The 22,364-nt window shown below is 43.0% G+C and overlaps 1 protein-coding gene across 2 annotated transcripts in view; it reads left to right on the forward strand.

The window, feature by feature from the left end:
* Positions 1-22,364, forward strand: part of PAPSS1 (3'-phosphoadenosine 5'-phosphosulfate synthase 1) — a 104,240-nt gene that overhangs the window by 49,394 nt on the left and 32,482 nt on the right. For both annotated transcript variants that reach the window (NM_001290602.1, XM_042982623.1), the window contains 4 exon segments: positions 1,059-1,170; positions 3,482-3,687; positions 8,098-8,233; positions 21,392-21,660. In NM_001290602.1, the coding sequence (NP_001277531.1) occupies positions 1,059-1,170; positions 3,482-3,687; positions 8,098-8,233; positions 21,392-21,660 (723 nt within the window).

Consider the following 22,364-nt stretch of genomic DNA (forward strand, 5'->3'; position numbering starts at 1 on the left):
CTGATAGCTGTGAGCTCTGGTGTCCCTCTTCCTGTGAGGGTACCAGACCTGTTGGATTAGGGCCCCACCCTTATGACCTCATTTAACCTTGTCACCTCCTCATAGGCCACATCTCCAAATACAGTCACATTGGGGATTGGGGCTTCAACATATGAATTTGAGGGGGGACACAGACATTCAGTCCATAACACATACCATCTAGAATTGAATTCCAGTAGAGACAAATAGTGGCCACTGTCCAACGTTTAGAAATAATTGGTAAGAGGAAAACTTGAAAGTAAGTGAAACAATTTGGTCTGTGTATATAATTTTTCCTGTGACTTACAGGAGGGGAATACATTGGCCCACATACTTTGGGAATAAATGGTAAGCTACATTTTACTGCACCCAGTTGGCCAGGTGCTTTATCTTTTCTCATTTGAGAGCCACTGCTGCACACACGCACAGTTAAAAAATGAGCATATCCAGCTTCTGTTAATGGTATGTAGTCCATCAATTCCTTAACGTTCTGGTAGGATAGGTTAGAAATCTTAAAAGTCAAGACGTAACATAATCTTTATAAAATAAAGGGTGCCCTGTCATTGGTCAGGCACTTGTTCTGGTAAGTATTTTTATGTAAAGTTTGTTTTAGTTTAAGGCATTAGTTGGCACAGTATAACTTGCAGACTATCATTTAGCATTTTCTGGGAACCTATTAAAAATACAAATTCTTGGGCCCCACAGCAAAGCGATTGAAGTAGAATCTGTGGAGGTGGAACAATCTCTGTTTTAATAAAGGCCTTCCCAGGGTTTCTTCTAGCATATTAAAGTTTGAGAGCCACTAGTGTAGGAGATGCCATCCTTATTAGAAATGCTTTGAAGACTAATGTTATGCACATTTATTAGGAGAGATGCACATTTTCCTAGTGCCCTTAATCTTTATTAGATTTGTATAATCTATAATCATTCTTGAGGTGTTTCTTTCCATTGCTTTCCAAATTAAACTCTTAAAGGTTATTACTGCTTTTGTTCATAAGTATATGAAGTAGAGCATTTTCCTTTACTGTCTCATTTACTAGGTGGATATGCAGTGGGTACAGGTTCTGGCAGAAGGTTGGGCAACCCCCCTGAATGGCTTTATGAGAGAGAGGGAGTACTTGCAGTGCCTTCATTTTGATTGTCTTCTGGATGGTAAGAGCTTCTGCGTTCAATTGTACATTGAGTATGGAAGAGAAATTACACAGGGGCAGCAATTCATCACTGCCTCTAAAAAGTAGTGGTGATGTCTTTAATGGAGGTAGCATTTTAAGTGTTTTATTTATTTTTGAGAGCGAGCGCAAGTGGGGGAGGGGCAGAGAGAGAGGGAGACACAGAATCCAAAGCAGGCTCCAGGCTCTGAGCTGTCAGCACAGAGCCCATCCCGGGGCTCGAACCCACGAACCATGAGATCATGACCTGAGGTGAAGTCGGATGCTTAACCAACTGAGCCACCCAAGCGCCCTGGAAGATAGTATTTTAAGACCAAGTTATAGCGGTACTGAATGTTTGAAGTGAACTATGAGATCTTTTTGTTTTGTTTTGTTTTCTGGATTGTGATTTATTGCAGAGGGAGATAATGCAGGTTTATATATGCAGGTTTCCCTGGGCATAAGGGCTGAAAATGGATTTAAGAAACAAATAGAATTTCCCTCTGCTGTATCCACCTGATCATCAGGGAAAGCCTTTCTCTGAAAAAGTGCACATATATCCTGAATTTTGCTGTCCTGAAATCCATGCTTGCGTGTTTTTTTTTAAATTTTTTTTCAATGTTTATTTATTTTTGATAGAGAGAGACAGAGTGTGAGTAGGGAAGGGGCAGAGAGAGAGAGGGAGACACAATTCAAAGCAGGCTCCAGGCTCTGAGCTGTCAGCACACAGCCCGACGTGGGGCTTGAACCCATGAACCGTTAGATCATGACCTGGGCTGAAGTCGGAAGCCCAACCGATGGAGCCACCCGGGTGCCCCTGCTTGCTTGAGTGTTCTAATAAGGAATCAGCAAGGCCAAGTTAAGGAGTCCTGAAATAGGGGCACCTGGCTGCCTCTCAGTTGGTGGAGCATGTAACTCTTAATCTCAGGGTTGTGAGTTTGAGCCCCAAGTTGGGTGTAGAGTTTCCTTAAAATAAAATCTTAAAAACAAAACAAAGAAGTCCTGAAATAGATGGTTAAAGTGATGGTTCTTCTTCTTCTTTTAAAGCACTAAAAAAAAAAAAAAAAAATTTGTCAAAGGCATTGATGTTTAATATATTTTACTGACAATTCAGCTACCCAGAACTTTGTATACTGTTGGTAAGATTAATTTGTTACATTAAATAAAATATTTTTAAATGTCACTAAGCCTATAAAATAGCCAGCACGTTTTTCTGTGTTACGACTTTTAACTAAGGAATGAAATTGATACCAGAAATTGTAACTCCTAGTCATTCTTCTCAAGAAACTTGTATCACAAAAATTTAAGTGTTAAATATTGCTTTTTGATTTTTCTTCTTTGGAACCAATGGCAGAATCTTTGTGGACTGCCTCCTTCGGAATGATTTAGCCTTGTGTTTGCTGCAAATCTACCTATTAATTTTCCCCTTTAAACTGTACCTAGTGGTGGTAACTTTAAATCAGCCAAGCAGTTATCACTGATTTTTGTTGACCTCTTTTGTCCAAGGAAGGCAAGCCATGATTTCCAAGAAAGTATGCTTTTATCTGGTATGTAAATAAGATCCACATACGAATTTGAGAGTGCATTTTATTTTTCTAACCTGGGCATGATGAGTAGGAAAAAAAAAAAACAAAACTTTTAGAACTTGAAAGGTTGGAAACTGAGGATGTGCTTATTGTCTCACAGACAACATATTTGGATTGAAATAGACACACTTGCTTCCTTTGTTTCTTGGCCAGTAATCACTAATATTGGTCTAATTCTGATTAAAAACAAAGAAATCAAAAAACCTTTTGGGTGTTTTTGTCTTCCTCTCTCAAGGAAACCCAAGTATCCCCAGCAGACTCAAGTATACTTGCCACTCAAAGTATAGTTATCAGAACGGATTTACATTTTCCTAGAAAGGCCCTGAAAACATTTTTTTGTCTTATTCATGTATTGGAGGTGCTCAGTATATTTTGATGACACCAGGCTTAACCAGTTGACTCTTCCTTGTTAAACTGTTTCTTCTATGTCTGTGATTTTATACCACTTTTTTTCTTCCCAAAGACAGTTTCATGAATTGTTGTGGGAAGTGTGGGAAGTACATTGCTACATGGTGTTGACACTCTTAATGTTTTGCTGGTTTTTTTTTTTTTTTTTTTTAACCTGTTTGCGGTGGGGGGGTTGTTCTCTCTCCTGATTTTCTGTGCCAGGTACTGTCACTGACCCATAAATCTTGTATTATTTGAAGAGCATCCCCTGAAGTGGAAGGTGGATATATGGCCTGTTGAGTAATCCAAGCTGTGTGCTTCATGTTCTCTTGTGTCCTGCAGGGGGTGTCATTAACTTGTCAGTACCTATAGTTCTGCCGGCTACTCATGAAGACAGAGAGAGGCTGGACGGCTGCACCGCATTTGCTCTGATGTATGAGGGCTGCCGTGTGGCTATTCTTCGCAACCCAGAGTTTTTTGAGCACAGGAAGGAGGAGCGCTGTGCCAGACAATGGGGAACAACGTGCAAGAACCATCCCTACATCAAGGTCCTGAGCAAACCTTGCTGCCTTGTATCTTGATTTGCCAATAGTGTTTGTGCTGCAGTGCGGGCATCACCCGTATGTTGACTCTTCTGTTGGAATTGTTCATATTTTGCAGAATGGGGGGGGCGCCTGGATGGCTTAGTCAATTAAGCGTCTGATTCTTGATTTCGGCTCAGGTCACGATCTCACAGTTGTGAGATCAAATCCACGCTGGGCGTGGAGACTGCCTCAGATTCTCTCACCTTCTCCCTCTGCTCCTCCCCTGTTTGTGCATGCGGGTGCTCTCTCTCTCAAAAAAAGATTATTTTGCAGAAAGGACACTGGATCTTAGATTAGTGTGATGAACCATGATCTTGTCATTTTGATGCAGATAAATAATTGTTCAGTAAATCTTTTTTGCATCAGGCACTGAGCTTGGTGCCAGTTCTGGGGATATATGGCTGATGTACACAGCAGGCACGTTCTTTATAAGCTTGGAGCTTACTGGCTGGTGGTGGAGCAGACATCATGTGCTTACAGGTCGGCTCTGAAGACAGGGTGCTATGGGAGCCCGTGGCAGGGTGATTTTATCTAGTCTGGACTTCCAGTCGAACGTTGTTTCTGATATGAAAATAGTGAAATCCACTTAGTCTTTCCAGAGGGCCTCGTGTATTTTATGTATATTATGTGTGAAATGTTATTGAAGTAAAATTCCTGTCAGTTGTTTGAAAGTACACTATGAGCTTTAAAAGAAATTAAGTGAAATTTTAGTAGCTTTATCTAGAAAGTTTTTTATGACGTCTGTTTAGATCCTGACAATGTCCTAAATCTCATCCCATGAAGGATAAGAAGTGATAAACTTTTTAAAATAGGGAGATATATTGTTTTAGAAAATAAGGAATTTGAACTAGTGATGGTGTCAGATGTTTCTTCAAAGTTAAAATTCTGCCGTTATTAAAAAAAAATTTTTTTTTAATGTTTATTTGAGGGAGAGAGAGAGAGAGAGACAGTGCATGAACAGGGTTGGGGTGGGGGCAGAGAGAGAGAGAGAGAGAGAGACTCCAGGCTCTAAGTGAGGGAGGGGCAGAGAGAGAGGGAGACACAGAATCCGAAGCAGGCTCCAGGCTCTGAGCTGTCAGCACAGAGCCCAACCCGGGGCTCAAACTGAGGAGCTGTGAGATCATGACCTGAGCCGAAGTCAGAAGCTCAACCGACTGAGCCACTCAGGTACTCCATAATTCTACAGTTATTAATGGTTTACAAAACATGCTTATGTAAATTCTTCAAACCGCATAGCAAACCTATAGGATGGGTGGCATTTCTATCCTACACAGGGAGAAATTGAGACCTACAGGGGATAGATGTCTTGACCAAAATTATAGAGCTAATAAGTGGAATGAGGGTCTGATTTGAATTAAAGACTTTGCGGGGGGCCTGGGTGGCTCAGTCGGTTAAGTGTCCAACTTCAGGTCGTGATCTCTTGGTTCGTGAGTTCAAGCTCTGAATTAGGCTCTGTGCTGACAGCTCAGAGCCTGGAGCCTGCTTCAGATTCTGTGTCTCCCTCTCTTTTGCCCTTCCCCCACTCACGTTCTCTCTGTCTCTCTCTCTCTCCCCCTCCCCCTCTCTCTCTCCCCCTCCCCCTCTCTCTCTCCCTCCCCCTCTCTCTCTCTGTCAAAAATAAAAGTAAACATTAAAAATTAAAAAAAAAATGAATTAAGGACTTTGGGGCTTCAGAGCCATCTTCCATAATCTATAGCAGAGAGTAATTACTGATGTATATGCCACTTCTATTTAGAGTAATCTGCACAACTTGTTAGGATGCAACCTTGAGGAACCAGCAGGATTTCGATAAGGAACGGTGAGAAACACAATTCCAGTTTTAGGGATCAGGAGGAGCAAAGACTCCATGTGTTTGAGAAATGGCTGGTTATTAAGCGGGAGAGAGGACCTTGGGAAGAGAGAAGGCTTAGCATTCTACCCTGAGATGTTAAAATGTTCAGTCATCACATGGTTTACATATATTTATGCTTTATGCTTTTCAAACTCTTTTCTGTCGTTTGGTCCTTACAATGATCCTTGGAGGTAGACCAGTTTTCTTTAACTTGAGGAGTCTTCTTTTGGGTTTGGCTTGCCCAGACCTGCAGAGGCACCAGTTAGGAGTCAGGATTAGAGTCTGTCGTGGGTCCTTTGTGCTGCTCTGCCTTGCTAGGAGTGGAGGTCACAGGCAGCCTGGGAGCGTGAGACAGTCACAAACAAAGTGGCACTTTAAGAAGCTTGGCTTGGTGGTCTTGTGCAGGGTATCCCCATCCCACCACCACTTGCACTGGTACTGTCCGAGCTCTCCAGGTCTCCAGCCTACACCATCCGCTGTGCTCTGGCTGGAATCCCGCTTCCTTATGCCCACTGCCTTTCTGTTCTTGGAGCAGCCGGAGTGAGCCTTCAAAAATATAAATCTGAGCATAGCACTCTATCCTCTGAAACTCTCCAGGGGCTGCTCGTTGTAAATAGAATAAAACCCAAGTCCCGACGAGGTCCGGCCCTGACCTTCTAACTCATGGCCTGTCTGTCTGTCTGTCTGTCTCTGTCTCTGTCTCTCTCTCTCTCTCTCTCTCTCTCTCTCCCTCCCTCTCCCTCCCTCCCTCCCTCCCTCCCTCCCTCCCTCTCTCTCTCTCTCTCCCCTTCTCTCTCCCCTTCTCTCTCCCCTTCTCTCTCCCCTTCTCTCTCCCCTTCTCTCTCCCCTTCTCTCTCCCCTTCTCTCTCCCCTTCTCTCTCCCCTTCTCTCTCCCCTTCTCTCTCCCCTTCTCTCTCCCCTTCTCTCTCCCCTTCTCTCTCCCCTTCTCTCTCCCCTTCTCTCTCCCCTTCTCTCTCCCCTTCTCTCTCCCCTTCTCTCTCCCCTTCTCTCTCCCCTTCTCTCTCCCCTTCTCTCTCCCCTTCTCTCTCCCCTTCTCTCTCCCCTTCTCTCTCCCCTTCTCTCTCCCCTTCTCTCTCCCCTTCTCTCTCCCCTTCTCTCTCCCCTTCTCTCTCCCCTTCTCTCTCCCCCTCCCTCCCTCCCTCCCTCCCTCTCTCTCCCTCTCCCTCCCTCCCTCTCCCTCCCTCCCCCTCCCTCCCTCCCCCTCCCTCCCCCTCCCTCCCCCTCCCTCCTCCTCCCTCCCCCTACTCCTATCCCTGCTCTGACTTTCCTGGCCCTGGGCTGCTTCTCAAGGACAGATGCTCCAGGCTTTTGTTGCTGCTCCAGCACTTTTTACTTGTTCTTCCTCTGCCCGAAATACTTTACCTCCGTGGCTGGTTCCTTTTAGTCATCTCGGGTTCAGTGCCGCCCTCCTCAGAGAGACCTTTACTGACCCCTTGCTCTTACATGTCATTCACTCTGCTCCCTGGGCACTGTGTTCCATTGCCCCAGTTATTTTCTCTGTGACACTTGTCACTAGCCACTACCTGTCTGGTTTCTGTTCAGTGTCCCACTGGAACGTAAGGTCTCTTAGATCTTTCTCCCATTTTCTGCTGCATTTCCCGGTGCCCAGCAAAGGCCCTGGCATGTACCAGTTACTTGGTAAATACTTATCGAATGAAGGGTTTGATGGATGGGGAGGGACTTTATAGACCCCGTAGGAAGGGACTGCAGTGGTCTGGGTATATTATTAGTACCTAAGCTGAAGCCAGGGAGGGAAGGGTGAGTTTCAGCTGTGCTGTGGAAGTGGACAGGTCCCAGAGGTCACATCCCTACTCTCAGATGCAGGGAAGGAACATGAGTGAAGTTGTGAGAAATTAGAGGTGATGTGGAGATCCGAGGGTATGAATTTGCGTCCAGCTCCATCAGCATTGCTTTAAATAGTCAAAAGTTTAGGATTGGAGAACACAGAGGAGGGGTGGGCTCACTCAGGGTTACAAAGGTTTCTTTACAACAGCGTACAACAACAATGAAGGCAATGTTTTGTTACGTAACAAGTCATAATTACTTTGATGTTGTTTGCCTTTCCTATGTAAATATCCTAGTTGTGTCACAAGACCTCTGAGAAATTATAAAATGTATTCTAATTTTTGTTTGTTTTGTTTTTTAATTTTATTTGAGAGAGTGAGTGAGCATGAGCGGGGAAGAGGGAGGGAGGGAGAGAGAGAGAGAGTGCGCGAGAATGAGAGAATCCCAAGAAGGGTCCATGCTCAGCATGGAGCCCGATGTGGGGCTTAGTCTCATAATGATGAGATCACAACCTGAGCTGAAATCAAGAGTCAGACGCTCAACTGACTGAGCCATCCAGGTGCCCCAAATACATTCTAATTTTAATGTGTCTCTAATCCCCGTTCAGTTGATAAGCCAAACATGTTTATCATTGGCCTTAAGATTAGTTTACAACTATATGTAGCTCATGTGAGGGAAATGTTCTTCCTTATTTTGATCTTGTTTTCTTTAAAAAAAATTTTTTTTCTTCCCATTAGATGGTTATGGAACAAGGAGATTGGCTGATTGGAGGAGATCTTCAAGTCTTGGACCGAATTCGCTGGAATGATGGTCTTGATCAGTATCGTTTCACTCCTACTGAGCTAAAGCAGAAGTTTAAAGATATGAATGCTGGTAAGACATGGATCTGATTATCTAACATGATACTTAGCCTGGAGTTTCTGCTTGATGGGAATGTTCTATTTTTTCCAACACTTACTGAAGTGTGGAAGAGAATGATGAGTAAATGTAGAATGGAATGTGTTGGGAGAGGTAGTTGATCTAATCCAACCTACGTAGTTCTGTTAGATTGGTGTAATTTGGAAGATGCTTTTGCCAATTACAGATTGACCTTTTATTTGTCTTATAAAACTCATATGCTAAAGCTGAGTACAGCTGTGGAAGAGAAATTGAGTAATTCACTCTTATCAATGTGCTTTATATATTGGAATATCTTATGAGTCTAACATATCACTGCATAAACAATATCATGTTTGCTGTTCATTCAACAAATGTTTATTGTGCACCTTCATACCAGGTGCCAAGTGCTGAGGATCCGTTAATAAATAAGACTGGAGCGTATGGTGTATAAGAGAGAGATGTAAAGGAGATAACAGGAAAAGTTGTTGAAGAGTAGGTTAATAATGGTTTCAGATTTCTGGATTAGGATGAAATGGACTAGTATGAGTAGACTCCATAGATGCTGCTCTTTATTATTATTATTTTTAATGTTTATTTTTGGGAGAGAAAGACCGAGTGCGAGTGGGAGGGGGCAGTGAGAGAGGGAGACACAGAATCCGAAGCAGGCTCCAGGCTCTGAGCTGTCAGCACAGGGCCTGATGTGGGGCTCGAACCTGTGAACCGCAAGATCATGACCTGAGCCAAAGTCGGACACTTAACCGACTGAGCCACCCAGGCGCCCCGTTGCTCTTTATGACCCTATCTTATCTGGGGCAGGGATTTTCTTATCTGACAGTTTGTGAATAGTAGGTCTTTCACACAGAGGTAGGTAAATGATGTGTTTATACTGGTGCACCCACACTCACAAATTCAAGCTTCCATGTCAGGGACCAGCATTCACTGTAGAGTTTGGGAGGCATTTTTAAGATCTGAAGATTCCTGCAATCATGCTACCAATGAATTCTCACCCACTACCAAAGTGGTTAAGCCCTAAGCATTGCTGCTGCCTTTTAAAATATTTTCTGTGTAGAAATGGAGTGGACACGGCTGAGAAAAGTCCGGTGAAAATGGTTGCTTTGTAAGGAACTAGCTGGTCACTGTGCCATATTTGTTAACCAGGAGTCTCCTTCTCAAGTGACTACAGAACCTGGGCAAGAGCACTCGTTTCATGAGTCGTATTTAGCTTCAGTGAGCTCCAGGTCCTGGTAGTCGTGCTGTTCCCTGCTTCACCACCCAGAAGTCATGTGGTTTTTGAGAAATTACTTTCCTCTCTAAGGCTCACTTCCCTCACTTGTAAAAATGAGGGCAGGTGATACCTAACACATAATATTTTATTTTAAAAAGTGAAATAAGTTGCTTACGGCACTGTAAAGGGTACATGGTAACAGGTTAATGTGTCATAATTTCTGAGTCTGAAGCTAGTCTTACCTATTTGTGTAAAGGTTAGAGAAAGAATATCTTTTTATTCTTTTTTTCTTAAATGTTTGTTTTTGAGAGAGATAGATAATGCGTGCATGCACAGGAGGGGGGCAGAGAGAGAGGGAGACAGAAGATCTGAAGTGGGCTCTGTACTGACCACAGAGAGCCCTATGCGGGGCTTGAACTCACGAACTGTGAGAATGACGACATGACCTGAGCCGAAGTCTGATGCTCAACTGACTGAGCCACCCAGATGCCCCGAATATCTGTTTATTCTTAAACTCTACTGTACTTCACTGATATTTGAGATAAGAGTGCAAAATAAGTGGAGAACTGGAGGCCACACACTGTTCAGAACTGTGCAGTTCCCACCCAGCCTGCCTCATTTGTTCAGTTTCTGCTTGGCCCATGTAGGGTATCTGAGCCTAGGGCCCCTGCCCCCACCCCTCCTTAACTTCACTCATCTCTGAATTTGAAGCATGACTGAAACTATGTGTGCAGATGTTTTTCTGGATGCTACACTTGGTGCCTGCCTGTATGATAATATATTTTCTTTTTTGCTAACATGCTTTGGGCCAGTCATAGGGGAATGTGTCGTGATTGCTGTAGGTCAGTGATGGCACCTCATTCTCTTTAGTCAGCAATTTAAGGGTCCTTGTGTAAGTCCGTTCTGGCATTGAAATGTAAGAGAGAGTCCAGATTTCTTATTCAAAGACTGAATGCGTGAATTATTTAAGACACTTCGAATTGGATCTTATTTCATATGCAGCCATAATCATCTGATGGTTTAAGACATATAGGCCTTTGCTTTTTTTCCTGGTAAATAAGAACATGTTTAATGGAAAGCGTGCTGAGACCACACCATATTTACTTTAATTTTTTGCCAAAATTTGAATTCATAACTGTAATTCATGTTAGTAAATTAATTGTTGGCACTGATGAGGGGTCTTATCAAGGAATTATTCATAATTGGAGTCTTTAATATTACATCTGTTTTATGCTCTTCTTTTCGAGCCAAACATTTTAGGTCATTTAGAGAATTTGTTGCATAATGAGTGATTGCAACTTTGTTTAAAGTAGCTGAGAGCCAATTATCCTTACATCAGACAACAAAGATTGTGGAGTATTATTTTGTTTACTTTTCCATTTTAGACTAAGACAAGCAACAGACCAGGAGTTTCTTTCGTAATTCTTGTTCCCTCTTTTAGGAGGCCATTAACAAGTCCTCTGGTGATGTGCCTGTATCTCCTACATAGTTCAAGGAGAGAAAATGCAATCTTTATTTTTTCTTCTACTTGGGGTTTGTTTTGCTACCTCTCCCTCTTTCTCCTTCCTGCATCTTAGAAGAAGAATTTTGATTACCTGATGGTGGGGTGTTGTCTTGTGCTCATTATTGTTATCACTTCTGCTTCTTTGAGACTGTTCTGTAGCTTGGAAGGATTGAGAAGTCTTTAATAACCACATCAGTGATTGCAAGGTGACACAGTCCCAGAGGGCAGGTTCTTTGAGTCACTGATGGTTGATCACTGTCTTGGAAAGGAAGAATGGATTTCACTTAACCTAAGTGAGAGCCAGTTAGTATTTATTACACACAGAATATTGTTCTCTTATTGGATTACCAATAAGAAAAAGTTGACATAACTCCTTCCAGGCTAGTATAGTATCACAGTGTTGAAGAAATCTGGGAAAGCTTTGTAGAGTTGTTGAACTACAAACTATATTTTAAATGAATGGATGGAGACGGCAGGTGGATATTTTACACAAAACTGGGAACAATACATGAGAAGGCTGAGGCAGAAGCAGATAGTGTGAAGGCACTAGACTTTCTGGACCATAAATGACAGCGAACTGGAGATACCATAATTCGATGTTGGGTGCAGGGAGCCTCTGTCAGTCAGGTCAAGGCACACTCAGATGAGGCTGTCAACATAATTTAACAAAGTGAGTATTTGAAGAAGGGTGGTCAGGGTTAAGGGAACCCAGGAGGAATCTTGAGGCCTTCAGTGATTAGCAGCTTGGTGTAGTGTTACCCCTCCTGAGGCCGCTGGAAGGAGACTGTGTTTCTGAAGCTGGGTGAAAGGAACTGAGCTGTGAGGAGGGGCTGTCACCAGAATCCCCTTACTCACCCCCCAGTTGTAGGGGGACGGAGGCCAGAATCACAGTGCTGAGGCAGAATGGTGCTGGGACAGGAGCCCCCCACAAACTTTCTCTGTTCTCTGGTTGTCTGTTAATGTCTCCCACATCATGGAGGCAGGAGTACAGCCCCCATGGCCTGACACACAGATACACACACGGACACACAACAGACTAGGCAGGAAGGAGAATGGAGAACAAGTAGGACAGAGCCCAATTGGCAATACATTCAAATTTTTTTTTTTTTTTTTTTTTTTACTATAATTTGAAAGCATTTCTAGGCTTGAGAATGGAAAACAATTTATTGCTGCCATACTTTGGGGTATAAGAGTATCACTTTGTGAAAAATGCTAACTAATATGTTCATGTTTACTCAAGTGCCCTGTCTTATTGATTCCTTTTCCCCCTTCTAAGCAGTTTAAGTGAAAGAAAGATCAGTAATTTATGATGGTCCAGAGGAAGGAAGAAAAACCAAACTCTTTCTTACTTGCAACTCTCTTCAAAAAAGCTCCCAAAAAAACAAACATTAAACACACAACCTTCCCTAATAACTCTAGAACTACTGTCCGTACTCTTGTTCAGCTGCTATATTGACTTAGGGAAAATCAGAAATGCCTATTATTAGAGCTTTGGGGTAAAGTGGCCAATAATAAAGCTCGAGTGGGACTGGGAGAGACTTATTAATTAGTGCTGCATGTAGGACAGTTTTACAGAGAAGAAGTTGAAAGGAGGGAAGCAGGAAGATGTTGTAATTCTGGGTTTAGTGGTTGGGATGCATACCAAGGCTCTGACTGTGGGCTGGGCAGCGAACACTGTTTGGAGATATCTGGGGGAAGGGTGACTGGGAGTCAAGAGCACTTCACGCTCCTCACCTCATCTGTTGCTCGGAACAGCCTTGCTGCCAGAACTGAAGTTGTCTGTGGGCACTGGGCTAAGAAGCCACAGAGCAGGGTCGGAGCCAGGTTCTTTGCGCCCAGTGGCATTTGCAACCCCGCGTCCTCCTACATGAATCCGGGGGTCAGTGCTCATGCTCTTCCTACCACCAGGAGGAGCTAGTGGTTGCCATTTCCTTTCCCTGTCTCAAGTCAGCACGTGCTGAGGAGAACCTTTTCCTGTGTTCCTCCCCTCCCACCTGCTGGAAGGAAAGGGATCAGACTGTACTTGTTTCCTAGTGTGTTGGCTCCTGGACTAGGGGGAAGGGGAGAGAACTTGCTTTACTGGGTTGTCCCTTTATGTAGACATCAAATAAGAAGGAATAGGTTTTGGGGGCCAGACCTGTGTTTGGCTTGAGTAATAGTGAAGGTGGAAGGATTGACAGGAGAGGGGACAGCAGTGAACATTATGTATTGAAATGCTTTCAGTAATAAGTCTCTATAACTGATGAATTGGATGGTCAGAATTAGAGATGCAGCTAACAGAAGCCATCTGTGTGCACACAGTAATTGAATCCAGGCGAAGGGGTGAGTTTCCCGAATGAGTATGCAAAGAAAGCACTTCATAGGACACAGCAATGAACCTATTGCTCTGAGAGGACTACAGGATGTCAGAAACAAGTGATCAGCCCGAAATGGCCACACAGAATAAAAAACATACACATCTGATTACAACTTTGTAAAAAAAAAAAAAAAAAAAAAAATGTATGTATAGAGAGAAAACTAGGGGATTGTGCAAAACAACCAAAAACAGCTACGTTAGGATAGTGCATTTGTAGGCAATTTTTCCCCCCAAATTTCCTTAGTGTTTCATGGTTTTTACTTAAAAGGGTCAAGGGGAAGATGAATTAGAAAAGGTTGGTGCCATGGTTGGCAGGCCCTGAGACTGTGAAGGCCGTGGGGATGGTGTTTTTTTGTCAGAAGCAGTGGAGAGGTTGGGACACTTTATTATTTATTTATTTATTAAAAAATTTTAATGTTTATTTTTGAGAGAGAGACAGCCCATGAGCAAGGGAGGGGCAGAGACTGACTGACTCTCTCTCTCTCTCTCTCTCTCTCTCTCTCTCTCTCTGAAGCAGGCTCCAGGCTCTGAGATGTCAGCACAGAGCCTGACACGGGGCTCAAACTCATGAATGTGAGAGCATGATCTGAGCCGAACCCACTGAGCCACCTAGGCACCCCAGATCAGGACCCTTTAAAACAAGAAAGTGTCTATTGGATTTGGCAGGAGTTTCGTATTCACTAAGTAACAACGGGAAAGAATTGGTTAAGTAAATGAATCCAGTCCCATTCTTTTCTACCATCCTTTGATCTTTCACACTGTCACCAGGCGTATCTTCTGAAGACAAAGATATAATCATGTCCTTTTGGAGTTGAAGGACCTATATTCCTTTTATCATACACTTCTCCTCTGATTAGTGAATGTTTGCTTCTCCTCCTCTGACTAGATTGTAAGCTCCTGGGCGTAGGACCAGTTTCACCATTGTTACCTCAGGAAGGCATCTCTAAAACAGAATTTCTGTCCTGTCCCCAAACTGGTTTCTTCCCTGCCTCTCGCTGCCCTGGCAGGTGCACAGAGTCTGGATGGGGGAGGGGGACCAGTTCGTAGACGCGTCTGGTGAAGGGGCAGTGAAGGCTAATGTGTGCAGCTGTAATGGAGCAAGTGGAGCTGAGATCTGGGGACAGTGTGATCACTGATTGACTGCACGTGGTGTAGGAGGGCGGGAACAGAGCCTGCAGGGAGGTCGGCAGGAGTGGAGTCTCAGGTGCCTGTGGAGTGCTAGGAGGCAGCCGGGGAGACCATCTGGAGCTCAGGGGAGAGTTGTAGTCAGAGGATGGAGATTCAGGAGCCACTGACATGGAGCGCTCGGTGACCTCAAGCATGGGGGGTGCGGGATGGGGAGAGGTCTGAGGGAAGGGGTTTGCCTGTCTTCACTGTTGCCACAGTGTGACTCCATTCCCCAGCACGTAGGTTGTGTCTGTCAGACGAGCCTGTCAGAATCCTGGGGGAGGAATAAATGAAGGGTGAGGAAGAGTTGGTGGAAGTTTTATTTTACATGGAAGTGTGGGAACATGCTCCTCAGCAGCAGTCTTCTAATTCTGTGGTCTCTCTTCTTGCTGTACCTTCTCCGACGTCAATCCCGCACAGTCCTGTGGAGACCCCTTTTCTATAAAACATGACTGATTGAGTCACAGCCCCTGTTGAGTACGCTGCATCCTTCCTAACCTGGCATTCGAAATTCTACGTAATAATCTTACGCCAGGTTTTATATCCACCTTTGGCAAAGTGAATGCTTCTCTGTTCCCCAGACACGTCTCTGCTTTCCTCTCTTAACACTTTGGCTCACACCAGTCAGCTTGGTTGCGGTGCTCTGTAGACTTCTCAGCCACATTGCATTTGTCTATCGGAGGTCAGTCAACAGCAGTCTGCGGGCCAAATCTGGCCTGCTGCCAGTTTTTGTAAATAAAGTTTTATTGGAAAACAGCCATACTCACTGGTTATCCATCATCTGTGGCTGTTTTTGCACCACTCTGGCAGGGTTGGCATAGTTACAGCAGAGTCCCCCATGGCCTGTGAAGCCTAAACGATTCACTCTGGCTTTTTACAGAAAAAGTTTGCTTTTATGCGTGGTGTCAGCAGCTTCACAGTGTACTTTCTAGAAGTCAAGATTATAGAATTCCTGGTCTTTTTCCAGGAACATGGAGACAGAGGTCTAGAAAGAGATGGAAATCAGAAGTATAAATATTAAATTTGAGTCCTCTTGTAGATCATCTCCCATTTTCAAACACAGTTAAAACAGTCTTAAACTAAGCCATAAAGAATTACAAGTAGAAAGGCAAATATTTGACACTCATTGTGTGTGACAGTTAGGAAAATCATTGTCCTTTAGAAAATGAGGATGAGGATGTGAGGCAATAATGACAGTTGCTATAAGTATTAGTGGCCCCAGGTCCATAGTGGCTCATAATTTTTTTTCCATCCTTGATGGAAAATTGATGGAGGAAAATTGAATAGTGATGCATGGGGTTGTGTTAGTTGGGACAATATCCTGGGGTGTCAGCTTCCAATGGATCAGGTATTCCTATTATATTGTTCATCCAGTTAAGTTCTCTAGTGGACAAACCACATGATGGTAGGGATGAAAATACAGCCTGCAACTAACAGCTCAAACCATTTGTGTAATTCATTGATAAATAGTTAGAAGAGATTGACTAGAAGTTTAGGAGAGACCTGATAATATTGGCAAGAAAAAATGGGCAGACAGATCAAATGGTCGGTCACTGGATTTCTGAGGAGCAGATAGTAAGGAAATAATTCTACCTGGAAGAAATGTTGGCAGTAAAGTCCTTCATATGCTGCTAATGCATTTTTACTGAGTCATCTGTCTTAACTTTATCTGTTAAATGTTCAGTGTGGAGCTAGATTAATTCTTTTTGGAAAGAAAGCCTGCATAGATAATAAATTATAAGGATCTGTGAAATATGTGTCTTTGAGACCGTTTATTCTATATGTTTCCTTTTGCACAGCCTGTCGTATAAATAATCCTGCCAAATGGTGATTTTACAAAATCAGATTTGATCTGATTGAAGTCTAGGCATGTAGTGGTCATACCTGAGATATATCACCCAGGGGCCCTATTCAAAGATAGATGCCTGTTCCTGATTAAGGAGGACAGAAGCTAATGAGCACAGTGCTAACGCACCCTCATCTTGCAAACACCATCTGACAGTGTGAGTTTATGTTGGTGTGGACCTTGAGCCACCAGTAGAACAGTGGGTTTAGTTTCTTGCCAGGAATATTTATTTATTTATTTATTTATATTTTTTAATTAAAAGGTTTTTTTTAATTAAAAACATTTTTTTTTAACGTTTATTCATATTTTGAGAGACAGAGACAGTGTGAACGGGGGAGGGGCAGAGAGACACAGGGAGACACAGAATCCGAAGCAGGCTACAGGCTCTGAACTGACAGCACAAAGTCTGACGCAGGACTCGAACTCACAAACCATGAGATCATGACCTGAGCTGAAATCAGACACTTAACCGATTGAGCCACCCAGGTGCCCCCAAAGGTTTTTTTTGTTTTGTTTTGTTTTTTTTTAATGTTTATTTATATTAGAGAGAGAGAGCAAGCACAAGCAGGGGAGGGGCAAAGAGAGACGGAGACAGAATCTGAAGCAGGCTTCAGGCTCTGAGCTGTCAGCACAGAGCCCGACGTGGGACTCGAACTCATGCTGTGAGATCACGACCTGAGCTGAAGTTGGACGCTCAACCGACTGAGCCACTCAGGCACCCCAAATTTGAAATTTTTTTTAAAGTTCATTTATTTTGAGAGACAAAGAGTGTGTGTGTGTGCAGGTGGGGGAGGGGCAGAGAGAATCCCAAGCGGGCTCTGGGGCTATGCACTGCGCCCAGAGTGGGGCTTGATCTCACAAACTGTGAGATCATGACCTGAGCCGAAATCCAGAGTCAGATGTTTAGGGCGCCTGGGTGGCTTAGTCAGTTAAGCGTCTTACTCTTGGTTTTGGCTCAGGTCATGGTCTCACAGTTTTGTGAGTATGAGCCCCAGGTCAGGACCTGCTTGGGATTCACTCTCTCTGCCTCTCTCTGCTCCTCCCCTACTTGCGTTGTATCTGTCTCTCTCAAAATAAATAAAATGCCCCCCCCCCCCCAAAAGAGTCTAGTGTTTAACTGATGGAGCCACCCAGTGCCCCTCCTTGTAGTCACTTTTTTTAATAGTTTGTTTGAATCGGAATGTAAATAAGGTCCACACATTGTATTTGCTTCATATGTCTCTTGTCATAATTTTTTACGTTTTTTTAACTTTTTGTTTTGAAATAATTTTAGATGTATAGAAAAATTACAAAAATAGTATCAGGAATCCCTGTACATTCAGCCAGAATCCACAGCTACTAACATTATACTTTATTTGCTTTGTTGTTCTCACTTTCCCAGAAAGTTGTAGACATGAGGGGATGCCTCATTACCCCTTAGTATGTCTACATGCCTTTCCTAAAAATTCCAATCTCCTGCCTAACCATAGCATGCTTGTCAAACTCTGGCAAAGAATATTGATGTAACACTGTCAAGCCCATATACTCTGTTCAAATGCTGCCATTGTCTTAAGAAGGTCCTTTAGAGCAAAACCAACAACAGCAATCATGTTTTTTCTTTGCCACCTTTCCTTTCTGGTTCAGGACTCAGTCATGTCTCTTTAGTCTACTTCAGTCTGGAATTGTGTCTTTTATGACCTTGACATTTTTTAAGAGTACCTATCATTTATTTTGTGGAATGTCTGTCGTTTGGATTTATCTGCTGTTTCCTCACAATTAGATTCAGGTTATACAATTTTGTCAGAGATCCTACTGGAAGCATTTGTGAGTTCTCAGTGCATCATATTTGGTGGCTCACAATTTTGATTGGTCCTAAACTTATTTTTTTTAAGATTAACTTTTAAAAAAAATTTACATTTCTCTCTTGTTTAAGATTGTTTGCCAGGTTTTCCTGCTGTAAAGTTAACAAATTTTGTACTTACTAAGAAGTATTTTTGGAGAGAGATTTTGAAACTATAAATATCCTATTATCAAACTTTTACCCACTAGTTTTAAGGGAAGCAAAAATAATATAAAAGCATGGAGGGGCATAAAACATTAAGAGACTCTTAAATACAGAGAATAAACAGAGGGTTGCTGGAGGGGTTGGGGGGGGGGGAGAGGATGGGCTAAATGGGTAAGGGGCTTAAGGAATCTACTCCTGAAATCATTGTTGCACCATGTGCTAACTAATTTGGATGTAAATTATAAAAAATAAATAAATTATAGAAAGTAACAAAACAAACAAAAACCAGATACTGCCAAATGGTGAGTTTTCTAATTGTTATTCTTCCTACATTTGTTTGTTGACCTTCTGCCATAAGGTAGAGTATTCCATTCTCTCCCATTGGTTTATTCATTTATTTTATTCTTAACTTTTTTTTAATGTTTATTTATTTTTGAGAGAGGGAGGATGAGCGGGGGAGCGGTAGAGAGAGAGGAAGACACAGAATCTGAAGCAGGCTCCAGGCTCTAAGTTGTCAGCACAGAGCCTGATGCAGGGCTCGAACTCACAGACCGTGAGATCATGACCTGAGCTGAAGTCGGATGCTTAACTGACTGAGCCACACGGTGCCCCTTGTTTATTTTATTCTTTATGGACTCACATATTCCTGTTTTACTCAGTAGGTTACAATTCATTACTTTCATTAGCATTATTATTTACGTTGGTGTTTAACTTGTCCTGGGTTGGCCATTGGGGTTAGTCATTGGGTCATACTGGTTGCTCTACCCACTCATTTTCTGAGCACTTCCTTTCTTTATGACACACAAGATGTTCCAGCTCATGTTGTACTTGCCTTGCCCTAGCCCTAGAATCAGCCATTTTGCCAGTGGTATTTAGAATAGAAAATTTGTGCTTTTGTTTTGCTCATTGTCCTTGGGTAGTAGTTGCTTGCAGGACCTTTCAGTGGACAGAACTAAGAGGTGTGTATATGTATATGCACACACACACACACACACACACAACCCCACACATTTATAGGTGAAGACCATGAGCTCATGCCGATACTTTCAGTCCTAATTCAGTACCACATAGTCTATTCTAGCCTTTCTCCTTTCCGTATTTATGCCTTCCATCTCCGACAGTTTTTTGTTTTAATGTTTTTAATTTAATAGTCGGGGAGGGGCAGAGAGAGGGAGGGAGACAGAGGTTCCGAAGCAGGCTCTGGGCTGACAGCAGCGAGCCTGATGCAGGCTTGAACCCACAAACCGTGAGATCATGATCTGAGCCAAAGTCAGACTCTCAACCAACTGAGCCACCCAGGCGCCACCATCTCCTACAGTTATGAATCCTGGCTCCCATTATCCTTACTATATTTACGTGTTTGCTCTCCCTTGCTGTATGTAAGCAGTCTCCCAAACAGGTGGTCTCCTGGGCCGTGGTGCTGCAGGCTTGTGCTGGCCCAGAGTCCTCCCCACTCCCTGAGGTGTGAGTCTGGAGTCTCCCCCGCTCCCTATCAGTGCAGTGACTCCCATTGGCCCAGGAGGAGGATTCACTGATGCTTACTAAGTGTGTTTGTTGAGATCAGACTGTTTATAAAGAATGGGCAGCATAAAGTGAAGGGAAGAGAGGAGAGAGGTGAGTGACCAGACGTAGGCCAGAATCAGAGTGGGTAAGGTCAGGCAGTAATCTCCTAAGTGGGGAAATATATACATTCTTCATTTGTCCTTTTAGGAAGGACTAGACTATATGCAATAGAGTCAGGAGGTAAAATTGCTTCTTGCTCCCAGAGTAGGAGGAATTCTGGAGTTTTACTTAATGGTCAAAGGGATGTTTGGGGATCTTTTTATATCCATATATAAAACAAAATTTGAAGTGAATTCAGGATAGAAAAACTTTCAGGTGTGTACCCTCTTCCCATCTCCTTAAGGCAGAATAGTTTTAAATGCTCATATATTTGTATCAAGACTTTCTTATTCTTTGTACCTTGTATCAGCTATTTCATGGGTGAAAACAAGCCTTGTTCATGTATAAAAGGTAACCTAACAACTTCAAAGCATAACAATAATGCTGTAAATCTTGGAATATCACAGGATGTGTGCACACCCCCCCCCCCCCCCCTCCCCGTGCTCAAAAAAACCCAAACTGCTGGTCAGGTAAGGTGCCACAAATTTCCTCCTGTGGCCTTTTGTCATCATGATAGAAGACAGAATTCAGAACAGATTGGGGAAGACATTGTATGATTTGGCTTACAGTTGTTAGAAGAGGGGAAGATATTCTTCTGAGTCAGGCTTGGACCAACATGGCTTGATGCTTTACCACATGTTGTGAGGGCAGTAAAACACACAGCTCTTCTAACTGGGTTCACCACTCTGTTCTGTGAAATTTCTCTATGACTCCAAAGAACCATGCTTTCTAAGAACATAGCCTGTTAGCAAGCTCCATGTGGGAGTAAAGCCAGGGTTGTAAGCAGAATTAGTCTAGGAGTTTTCATTGCTTGGGTGATAGCAATGGCTCTTGTGAGGGATAGTGTTGTTGCTAAAAACTGTAATACAAAATCTAGACCTGGCATCACAAAACAACATAGGGTTCTAGTCAAGCAAAGTTAATCAGTGTATATGAGCACATTTGGGTAGTAAGTAACTTCTTTAAACTATAAATTTTTCTACCTTCCTGTCTCCTTTTAATAATGCAGTGTCTTAGGTACTATTGAGGGATTGACCTGGTGGGTAATTACGGCATAGGCCAAGAAATTATATCCATTGTGAGCAGCTGAACCAGGATGTTGGGACCAGAAAGTCTGGTGATTATTCTCGTTCCCTGTGAATGCAGAAAGCAATTGTTGTAAATCCATGACCATTCTATTATACATCCTCAGGCATGTAAAATTTGTAAAGTAAAAACATAGCAGAAGTAGAGGTCAAGTTGCCTTGGAGTAAAAGGTCAAAGCAGTATATGTTTTTCACCAGTCTCTGATTGTGGGCATGTATGTTTGTTTAATCCTAAGTATCAAGCTTTAGGAAGAATTGCTTATCCTTTGGAAGGTAATCTGTTAGAAAAGTACTATTCTTGACTCTGGAAATTCTCTTTTCAGATGCTGTCTTTGCATTTCAATTACGCAACCCAGTGCACAATGGACATGCTCTGTTAATGCAGGATACCCATAAACAACTTCTAGAGAGGGGCTATCGGCGCCCTGTCCTTCTCCTTCACCCTCTTGGGGGTTGGACCAAGGATGATGATGTTCCTTTGATGTGGCGTATGAAGCAGCATGCTGCAGTACTGGAAGAAGGAGTCCTGAATCCAGAAACAACAGTGGTGGCCATCTTCCCATCTCCCATGATGTACGCTGGGCCAACTGAGGTAGACTGCTTTTAAGATTTGAACTGCAGCACAGTTGAAATCACATTTACTAATACAGCTAGAGTGGATATTTCTCTGATCTGTTGGTCTGCTCCAGTCATTGCCTGGAGTACTCTCATGCTCTGTTGGGAATGTTCTTTAGAGGTGGCCCCAGAAAAGCAGGCTTTTTGTGAACAAGAAGACAGAGACTTCTCTTGCTCTTATTGTGGCTTTTGGTCCCAGTTTTGTGAAGGAGGGAACATTCCCTGCAGACAGATGGCTCAGTGAGCTTGGGAAGGTGTGACAGATGTACCCCTTAAAACTGTTGGCTAGGTTACAGACTGAGCTCTGATAATACCCATCTTAGTTCTTTAACAAAGTACTGTCATTCTTCCCTGGAAACAGATTTGGCCTGATTTTTGTAGCTTCTAAATTTTGGAAGGGCCACAGGTATTTTAGTGGGAAGGTAAGCATGGTACCTTTTAAAAAATTCTCAGAAAACATTCTTCATCTGTTTATAAAAGACTGGAGCAGAATACAGTCAGGAAGTAAATTACTTTTTTTAAAAAAAATTATTTTAAGTTAATTTATTTATTTTGAGAGAGAGAGAGAGAATGAGCCAGGGAGGGTCAGAGAGAGGGAGAGACAGAATCCAAACCAGGCTCTGCACTGACAGCGCAGAGCCTGATGCAGGGCTCGAACTCCTAAACTGTGAGATCATGACC

The sequence above is a fragment of the Panthera tigris genome, chromosome B1 (assembly GCF_018350195.1).
Source record: "Panthera tigris isolate Pti1 chromosome B1, P.tigris_Pti1_mat1.1, whole genome shotgun sequence".
NCBI classification, from domain to species: Eukaryota; Metazoa; Chordata; class Mammalia; order Carnivora; family Felidae; genus Panthera; species Panthera tigris.